At 33.9% G+C, this 10668-nt stretch overlaps 1 protein-coding gene across 11 annotated transcripts in view; it reads right to left on the bottom strand.

Moving 5' to 3' along the window:
• Window positions 1-1174: 1174 nt before the first annotated feature.
• LOC148599275 (perlucin-like) overlaps window positions 1175-10668 on the bottom strand; it is a 29850-nt gene continuing 20356 nt past the window's right edge. For 8 of the 11 annotated variants that reach the window (XM_088557933.1, XM_088557940.1, XM_088557931.1 and 5 more), the window contains 3 exons: window positions 10255-10364; window positions 9426-9525; window positions 7571-8301 (listed from right to left, as the gene is read on the bottom strand). In XM_088557933.1, the coding sequence (XP_088414059.1) occupies window positions 7955-8301; window positions 9426-9525; window positions 10255-10364 (557 nt within the window). In that variant the 3' untranslated portion in view covers window positions 7571-7954. Of the gene's footprint in view, window positions 1613-6136; window positions 6230-7570; window positions 8302-9425; window positions 9526-10254; window positions 10365-10668 lie in introns of those variants that run through there. The other 3 variants (XR_015917833.1, XR_015917832.1, XM_088557937.1) reach the window with 3 other exon arrangements.

The raw sequence follows: 10668 nt of genomic DNA, 5'->3' as shown, positions 1-10668 counted from the left end.
TGTTTATTAAAACTTACTCACATTTATATTAAAATGTATACGTGTTGTTACTTGTATCAGTGTAATTGATAATCATTTACTTTGACTGATGGATTTATCTATCAGCTGATGAGCTATTTATAGAACTCTTTATTTCTTTTTTATTTATTGGTCTATTCAGGTCACATGTACTTTAAAATTCTCTTTGGGGTTTCCTTTGGAATGTGAGTATTATTCTCTTTGAGTTTGCTGAGCTGGATGGCAGACATATTGATTTCCTTGAGATTTTTATAACTTAGTCTATAGTTTCTGCCTAGTATTTCAACATAAATCTACTTTGGAAGTTTAGTTGTATTGCTGAGTTTCTGGAACTTGTATTTGAGGTTTGTTTCTATATTTCTAGCACTTTGTCCCACTAAAATAACGTTGTCTTAACTGAGCAGCTAGTATGAGGTTGAATGTTTAGTTTGAATTTGAGAATGAATTTGCAGTATGAAAATGAACTGAGTGAATGAGTAAAATCTATTTAAACCATTTAAAGAGACAAAATGATATAAAGGATTATAAATATTTAAAATAGTTAATAATTGAGCTATTAAACCAAAAAGTTTCAAAAGAGACAAATCTTGAATGAATGTGATTTCTTATAATAAATAGGATATAAATAATTGATTAAATGGTTAAATTTTAATATGTTAAATGATATTTTTATTTAATGATGTACTCAAAGTGTTTGGTGTTTGTAATGAATGTTATTATTGTTCCATGAACACATCAGTTATGAAACATACATTTGCTTCAGGTTTTATATGATGTGTCATACTGTATTATACCAGACAGTTAACCTGACCTTTTCATCTATTTGAGAGGTAAGCATTAAGTTGTGTTTTTATTATAATTTTTTTGTGTTAACATACCATTTGTGGCAATGTTTGGCAAACTTATGTTTTGCTGTTATTTTAAATCTTACATGTTGCATACAATTAATAGAGTATAAGAGATTTGTACAGAATACTATTATGTCAGAAGTTACAAAATTATATTGGTATGAGATTTATGTCAATCATGAATAATTATAATTCATACATGTAGACGCAAGATATATTGAGTCTTAGAGACAGACAAATACATGAAAACATAATCTATATTTTATTCTAACAATATTGTACAGGTTGACAGAATATGTTCTTTATTTAAAAATAGAGTTATCTTTCTTTTCTCTGTACTTAAAGTATTTTATTGTATTACAGGGTCAATTAATTTATTTGTAACAGATTCCAATCTGCCTTATCAATAAAAGAACCCTAAATCATCCATGTGTATTTTGTGGATCCCAATATGGTTTCATATACTATAAGGATATAGCGGGGAAGTTAGTTTTGAAACTGGACTTTCGTTCATGTAAATAGGTGAGGTTCTCTGTAAAACTTTGACCCTATGTCGAGGAGTCGTTCTGTGTTGGTTTTGGCTTCTATTTTGAGGAGTCTTTCTCTGTGGAATTTGACCTGCTTTCTGGGGAGTCATTCTATTTTGGATAGACTTTTCTTCCGATTCTTCGAAATTCCAATTCTCACAGATATTCCCCTCATTGTCACTCCGGTTTGTTTTGCTGTATTGCTTTGATGAATTCATGCTACAATATTAATGAAACGAACCAAGTCATTATCAGATAAAATATAAAACTGTTACAATTATCTGCGCTAATTACTAGTTACATGTATAATTATGGTATATTACGGTCATTCTGCACAACACGATGACCCTACTAGACGTCAAAGGGTCATCCAGTGCTGTGCAGAATAACTGCAATATATACTAATAATCAACGAGCGTTTCTTCTTTTTTACACATTACGTCACAACCAGAACGGCAAAAACAGAAGTACAGATGACAAAGTTCAAGGACCGATCCAGAAATTTGTAAAGGTGGGTCCAGGCAATTATTTGTTCATTTTAGCCCTAATTTTGAGCAAATTCGACGTATATGTACATGTACGTTCAAACAAATAGGAGGTTGGTTCTAACTCCTTAGTCTGACCCCATGACCCACACTGTACATGTATTTGGATATTTTCTAATTGTAAGATTATCATAGGACAGTGACTTAGTGGATTTAAAACAACTGACAAAGCTTCCAACAATGACGTCGATTCTATATGTACATGGATTTATTATTTCCACCAGACAATTCCTGTCAATGAGACATTTACAATTTACAGATGAGATCAGTTTCAACCTCTCACAAAACTGTCCTAGAACTGACTGAAAAACAGTTCTACGACAGATTTAGGGCAGTTCTATGACAGTTCTAGAGCCAGCTCGTCTGGGAGTTCTAGCAGAGCAGGCTGTTGTAGAGCTGGCTTTACGTCTGTTCTCGTCGAGCTTACTCTCGTAGAACTGTACTTGTAAAGCTGTCTCTATAAATAGAAAAGTTCTCGTAGAGTCAGATCATTGGAGAGTTATCATAGAACCGGTTCTTCTGACAGTTCCAGCAGAGCTGGCTCTCGTGCAACAGTTCTCATAGATCTGGCGCTACGAGATCAGAATTAGATCCGGCTCTGTTAGAACGTCAGAAGATCCGGCTATGTTAGAACGTCAGAAGATCCGGTTCTGTTAGAATGTCAGAAGATCCGGTTCTGTTAGAACGTCAGAAGATCCGGCTATGTTAGAACGTCAGAAGATCCGGTTCTGTTAGAACGTCAGAAGACCCGGCTATGTTAGAACGTCAAAAGATCCGGTTCTGTTAGAACGTCAGAAGATCCGGCTATGTTAGAACGTCAGAAGATCCGGCTATGTTAGAACGTCAGAAGATCCGGTTCTGTTAGAACGTCAGAAGATCCGGCTATGTTAGAACGTCAGAAGATCCGGTTCTGTTAGAACGTCAGAAGATCCGGTTCTGTTAGAATGTCAGAAGATCCGGTTCTGTTAGAACGTCAGAAGATCCGGCTCTGTTAGAACGTCAGAAGATCTGGCTCTAAAGCTGTTCTATAACATTTTTAGAACTGTCCTTCAGCTGACACATTCTTACACCTAAACTGACACTTACTGATTAGCGAAAAAAGAGAAAGAAAAAATGAGAATGCCATAGATGATGACTATAGAAATACTTATCCAAAGTATTTTTTATCCTAAAACATGTCACTTAAGGAAAAATATATATGGCTACAATTGAACATATCAAGGATTAAAAAATGTTTGGTATAGAATACCAAAATTGCCAGAAAAAAAATGTTTTCACATACACATAACTATGTAAATGACTCCACTGCATAAAAAGAAAAAAAAAGCTAGAAGGAACTATCACCCTATAAAACTTCCGACATCTGTAAAACAATGGAGAATTTTATTAGAGGCTGTCTGTTTGATCATATGAAGAAGTCACTTAATTGTTCACGGTACATCAACATGCAGAAATAAAGGTAGATCCTGGGTTACACACGCTAATTGAAATAAAGGATGACAGAACATCAGTTGATTCTATATATCGTGACTTTAAAAGGCTTTTGATACAGTTCCACATCAAAGATTATTAAAGTAATTACAAAGTCATGGTATATGTGGACACATTCATGGGTGAATCAGTGATTTCTTGGCCAACAGGTCAGAGAAAGTACATATAATGAATGGTACAGACTCAGATGGGGGAACAGAAACCAGTGGAATTCCTCAAGGAAGCGTTTTAGGACCTATATTATTCGCTATTTAATATATCTGACGTTTTGCGAAATATATAATTTGCCGGTGACACAGAAGTGAACGCAGTCGTAAACATAGAGGAGTATCCAGAATGATATAAAGATACATGTATGAAATTCAACAAACCATAGTGCAAGCATATTCATTTTTGACAAACTAAACATTATCATTATAAAATGGACGATATTGCTTGAACTCATATAACTGAAGACAAAGGTCTAGCAACAGTAAATGACAATTCTAATAGGACGTGCTTCAAAGCTCTTTCGACCACAGCCATAGTAAAAAAAAGTGATAAACACAATCGTAACCAACATTTCGTGCAACACATATGCTGCGTTTTTTCAATTATATGGAGAAACTGGCCATTTATGTCGTTATTTAATCTTCGCCATCGCTCGGGGTAAAACAGTGCAAGATGAATGGCCACCCGTGGTAAAACAATGATAAAATTGAGTTTCTGTGATTTATTTTTTAAACAAAAGGTTAGACACCACTTTTATCTAGGACAAATTATGTGAACCAACGACTACATGTAGGAATGACAAAAAAAGTTGTAGTTGTATGGATAATATATATGTTTCTGACAAACTGCATGCAGTGACTGAATGGAACAAAATGATAGGACTAATTTAAAATAGATTGGTCTATGAGAGAGTAATCAAGGGAACCAAGGTTATAGCGGTAATCAAAAGAATGTAATCCAGGGACAAAGACCAGACATGGAAAACAGACATACACAACAAAGAACATAAAGTAACAAAAATTATACATACAAAGTAACAAAAGTAAATGAGCAACTCGGACTCCACTAAAAACTGGGAGCAAGGACCAGGTGCACCGGTAGGGTAAGCGTCCTCTGCTTTTCTAGAAACACCCGCCGAGTTGCTCATAAAAAGTAAGTCCGGGGTAGACAAACGAGGAAAGGAAAACTATGACCCGTTGAATAAATCAGTTTTCATGGTGCTGATGGATACACCATAACGATCCACGAGTTCATGATGACGACCATAAAACTTCTGTAGTGATGACTTCAATCTTGTAGCAACATAACCCTGTTCCAGAAGCCTATTGTTTAGAGTTCTAGTGCGATACAAAAAGTCTGCGTAGTTTCGGCAAGCTCTGGCATAACGTATGAGTTGTGCTATGAACACTCCATACGCAGGAGCCGAAGGGATGTTGCCACAGATGAAAGGAAAGTTGACAATTCTGAATGAAAAGTCATCACGTTTGTCGTAAAATTTGGTCAATAGTTTTCCTTTACCATCCATTTCTAAGTGTATGGCTAATCAAAACTGTAGTAAGTTGAAAGCTGGAGTACGGAAGGAAAATATGATCAGTGATCTATAAAAAAAAGAGGGAATATAGATGGAATATCCAAAGACGGGCTACCAAAATGGTCCGAAATATTACACATGTAAAATAACCTTCCCATTAAGAAGAACCACTACTAGGGGTCATATTACTTTAAAGAATTGACGATTAAACATCAAGAAATATGTTTCACTTGAAAAATGGTCACCAAACAACATCATCGAATCAAAGACAATCAATGCTTTCAATAGCTAATTAAACAAACATTGGAATAAACTATATATCAAGTTCTTAGCAGACACATGCATCTACCAACCGGAGGAAAACCAAACAGTATAAAGATGGGACCAAGGCGTATTATATATACATGTATAATTATCTTTATTATTAAAAACCAGCTAGGGTACAGAGAAACGAAAACCGTTAAAAACCAAAAATTTCTAAGCAGTGCATTATCTAAATTATTGTACGACTTCAAAGGAAAAATAACCGATCATGTCTATAATAAACCTATTGTTTTGCGTTAGAGCCTACGACAGGTAAAAAAAGAAACAAGTTTCCCGTATCGCGTGGAGCAAGACACAGTACATGTAACGTGAAAAAATATCAGGTCTTTCAAACATAACTGGAAACATCATAAAGATATAGAGGTGTTTAATAAGGACCTGACTAAATATGGAACCAGAAGATGAAAATCATTTTCTACAGTTGCACACTGCTGTTGGTTAAACTCGGGAAAAGGAAGCACTTACCTTACCGCCTATTGTATGAATTTGACTGTTTATCAACAATGTGGTCCTCGTATGTTTGTTGAGTGAACACTTTTAAGCGTGTTCACATATTAAGGTAATTTCCCACTCATTGATCATCAATTCAGAGAAATATTGGATCACATCGAAAATCAATTCTGCACGGGACACAGTTGATCGACGGCATTCTGTATTTCCTACAACCCAGCCTTTGTAAGAAAGGCAGAACAAAATCAAAAACCAATATAGTGTTACTCATAAACACCCATCGATCTGGGTAGGCCAACAAAAATATGTCTGTTGTCTGCCTACCCACCCTATATTTTAAGCATTTTATGGCCATTAAATCAATGTATTTAATGTATTAAATGTTTTTGAAATACAAGATAATTTTCCTACCTGCCTACCCTATTTTTCCCTTGCTGGTAGCAGGAAACAGTTTAATACCATTATTTTCTTGGCCTTAAATTTTTTTAAGTAGCAGCGTGGTACCTAGAGTAATTATATAAAATGTTATATAATACAACTGTGCCTGTTTTGACGTTTTTTGTTACTTTTTTTTAAAGTTAACAAAATTATTTTATGAGTATCCCTCTAACGTTTTTTTATTATTTCTCTTTGATTAATTTTACTTTTTTTTGTGATCAGTCAGATGTTTTCGTTTGGTATGAGTCACAGTTTATGTCGAATTGTTCTTGTCGAGTTTTAACTTCAGTCTGGTGTTATAGTCTCGTATTTCACACAATTATGCTTTGCTATTGGCACTCGGGGATCGGTTTTACACTTATGTATGTACATGTTAGGTATATTAGTTTAAGAATTTCGATAAATAACTCAAAGTTTTTTTTGTCACTGTTACGACAACATGTTTTCAATGTTAGCTTAACATTGGATATATGTCTGACAAACGTAGACAAAAAAAAAAACAAAAAACAAAAAACAAAAAAAAAAAAAAAAAAAAAAAAATTACACAATACACGTTTTCTTTATTTATGAATAAATATTAATCAAAGGAATGTCAAATAGACATATGAATATAAATAAATTTTGGAATGTATCCATTGGTTGGGAGAGTTTGACCAATCTACTTACTTTCTATGATATAAAATATTGGAATATTATCGCACCAATTCTTGCATCGATTGTGTTTAAGTCTTTGTTAGCCGCATCATGGCAAAAAAAAAAAAAAACATTTTTGTGTAATAATTCAGTATTTTATCATACGATATCGATACCGGTTTCCATCCGTCCGTCGTTCACACTTGGCACAAAAACTTCTGAATGCTGACTCCAATTTTGTGAAACATTGACGAATTGCTTCTTTCTATTGATGTCAGCTCTTTTGGGAATCGGATTTTCTTTTTAATTTTAGATTTTTCTTCATTGAGTTACAGGACTTTATTCGTACAAAAATGGGGGGTTTCCTATTTTTGGACTTTAAAAATCCCCGCAGTAATTTCAGTAAAATGTCAGTGAATTTCTTAAATTTACTCGCTTTCAATTTTTTAAAATTTGTGATTTTGCTATTTAGAGTTATGGGACTTTCTTCATAAGCAGGTTGAATTTCGTAGTTTTCAAACTACTGGAACAACTCAAAAATAGGAGTTCCACCTATTTACATGAAACTTTGGTGAATTGTTTCGTTTGATTGATATGAGGTCCCTTTTGATTCAAATGCACAGTATATTCTGGATTTTACATTTTTGAGTTATGGGACTTCATTCATAAAAATCTGGCGGAATTTTCTGCTTTTGAATGTTGAGGCAGAAAAAAAGTAGAGTAAACCATACCAGCACATATATACATCCGGGTTCTCGTGACTAACAACAAGCCTTGTTATTTTTACATTATGTGATGTACCATGATATGATATATTATGGTTTTTTATTTTGTAAAATTTCATGTATTGTTTTCAACTTATAAATAATCATAATTGTTTTGTTTTGTGAACTTGAAATGTTTTATAAGCATTAAACACGTATAATACTGTTCATCCAACAACTGGTGTACCTCCGCCCTCCACACTGTGAAAAAGAACGGAACAAATAACATTAACGAACGTATATATACATACATGTATGTAGTAGAGCAGGTAAACTACACAATTTGTTTCTGTTTTAATATGTATAATACATTATTTTTTGTCTCTGGTCTGGAAACCTACTGATTGAACTAAAAATGTAATACTCATTATGTAACACAATTTCAGGGAACTATCTAATAATTAAAACCTTCTACATCAGTGTAACAGGACACAACTGAATTAACTTTTTTCTTGTCGTGACACATGTATAGCCCTGATTTTCGATACCGTATAAAACAAAATATCAATAAAAAAACTTGCCTTTTCTCACAAATGAAAAACTCCGCTGGTACGTCACAATTGACATCAGCCCATAAGTAGTCCTGGGACAACAAACCTGCAGGACGATAGATAATGGCACAATGTTCCAAAGAGAAGTAATTATCTGGTTGGCCAACGTTCCAGTTAGTGTAACTAAAGGGAGTACCATCGTCCCACTTCCACGAACCTGCTTCATTATTAGCGCCGATAACATAACTAACTGTAATGTTTAAGAGTGATAATCACTAAACCAAATAATTCAAGACACTGGTTCAAAGGGATTGACAAAGGCGTATGCCGCAACCCCTCTACAATTTGAGAAAAAATCCCATGAAGTATTGATTTTCAAAACAAAAACTCTCGGAACGTCTACTAGTTTGCGTTTACTTCTTGGCACTATTTCGAACAACGATTGTTGTCTTACGATATGGAGTTAAATTATACGACTTTTTTGTCAAAAAGATTTTCCCTTTTGCAACATATTCTTTATTTTAGGTTGACCTGGTACTATACATTTGTAAACATTTAGTCCTGATAAACCATGACGTTTGCTAAGACAAATTTGTAATCTGACGGTTAGGAAGACGACTATGCAAAAAAAAGTTTGTGACAGATTTATCTGCTGTTGAAATGTTTATTTTCAGTGCATTCATTGAAATTATAACTCAGTTTTCAAAACAAAATGGAAAATTTTGTCTTTTTTCTTGATTCTGGTGGTGGAAACAGTCAAATCAAACTTTCAAAATGGAGTATTTTTATACCATGTTTCACCCACTGCCTGATTCTAACAAAGACTGACATTTAAAAAAAAATGTATGTTTTTCTCTCGTTTCTTTCGGAAGGAACACTATTCTTAGCATTACCCGTCCTGGGCAAATTGTGAGAGTAATTATATCTACATGTATATGTGAAGATTTTTTTTCGCTCTTGTTTAATCTTATACATTTATTTGTAAAATACACGCCTTCATTTCCCATGGAACAAAACCCGGAAAAGTACTGTTAAGCTTGTTAAAAAAAGATCCACCCATACCCGTTGCCTGTAATCAGCATTACAGAAGAAAGCATTCTGCTTGGTCAATTCTAAGTTAGATTTACGGTACGGCCATTTGATTTTACCGGGTGCATAGGAAATTAATTGGGGCCAGAATATTTGTTCTTGAAATTTTGCGGGTGAAAATATTTATTTTAAACAACATCCGAGATCATATATTTCCATTTCACTGTATGAAGTATCTAGACTGATCTAAAAACATTTATTTATTTTCGAGGCGTAGGTCAGAATATAATTTTGTTTTTCAAAATTGGCCTACTTAGAATCAAATGGTCGATCCCTAAGACTAACCTGCTAATGAGTTGTGTGCTTTGGCTTGTGCGTTGATAAATGCATTCTCTTGTTGAGAGCTTATAGAGACTAAATGGCTCCCCCTAGCTTGACATGCTGCCTGAAATAATGTTAAAATAAAATGTCCGGTGAGGTAATATATTCTTTATGACATGGTGGATTTTCAAATGTACACTACATGTAAAAATCTCGAATACACGTACATATAACACTACACATTAAGTTTTAATTAGTGTTCTGTACAGTTATAGGCAGTCTCCCTTGGTGTTCATTTGGGTGTATTTTTCTGTCTTAAATTCAGCCATCTAATAAAAGTACTAATTGCCCTACCCAGCATCCGCAAAAATATGGAATAATTATTTATCGTTTACATGTACGTTTTTGACTCAAAATCGCAAAATTTTATATCCCCATGTTTACCTATCAAATGATTTGTCACTCTTTGTAACTGTTTAGGAAATCTTGAAAATTCCTTTATTTAAAATATTACATGATTGTTATATGCTGACTTTGTAGTTCTTTGTAAACAAAACATGTTGAGAGTTAGAGTTAACTCAGAAAGTGACAATTTCAAATTGTATTGGTAGACTGTTGTTTTAACTTGAAAAAGATTAATGCGACTGTTTTCTTTACAGAGTTTAGAAGATCGTGCAATAGCGGAGTACACATGCTATAGTTATCACTACAGAAAATATACTGTATACATGTACATGTATGCATGGAATTATATATGGACGTTCTATAACACTTATTTTCGGCACATGTGGACTTTCTACACTTACACTATAGACATACATGTACATGTATAAGGAATTTCTAAAACACTTACTTTAGCCATATGTGGACTTTCTATAACACTTCCAAAGTAATAACAGCTCGTCTGCCATTGAACTTCATCAGCTTGACAAGCAGCCTCGATATCACTTACTTGAAAGACAACTAGAACGCAAGGCATTTCATTCATTTTTCATTAAGAAATTAAGTAACCATATTATAATTATATGTTTTGGGGACCGGACAGCACATTTCACCTACTCGCCATGCAATACTTTTTCACATATTTTAATAGTTTAAGATTGTATACTCTTTATTTTTTTCCCGATCGCCTACGTGTACTTTGGGACCCAAATTATTGGTACATGTATACACAAATGACTACTTTATAAAGTTTTCCCTCTGACTTGTGTTTGGTAAAGTTGACTGACTTGGTTTCAACCTAACTACCCGTAACTGTCAAATATTC

This window comes from Perna viridis, chromosome 13 (assembly GCF_037379345.1).
Source record: "Perna viridis isolate PV_CMFRI_1.1 ecotype Kerala chromosome 13, ASM3737934v1, whole genome shotgun sequence".
Taxonomy (NCBI): Eukaryota; Metazoa; Mollusca; class Bivalvia; order Mytilida; family Mytilidae; genus Perna; species Perna viridis.
The sequence above is the reverse complement of the archived record's forward strand: the minus strand, read 5'-3'. Positions and strand labels throughout refer to the sequence as shown.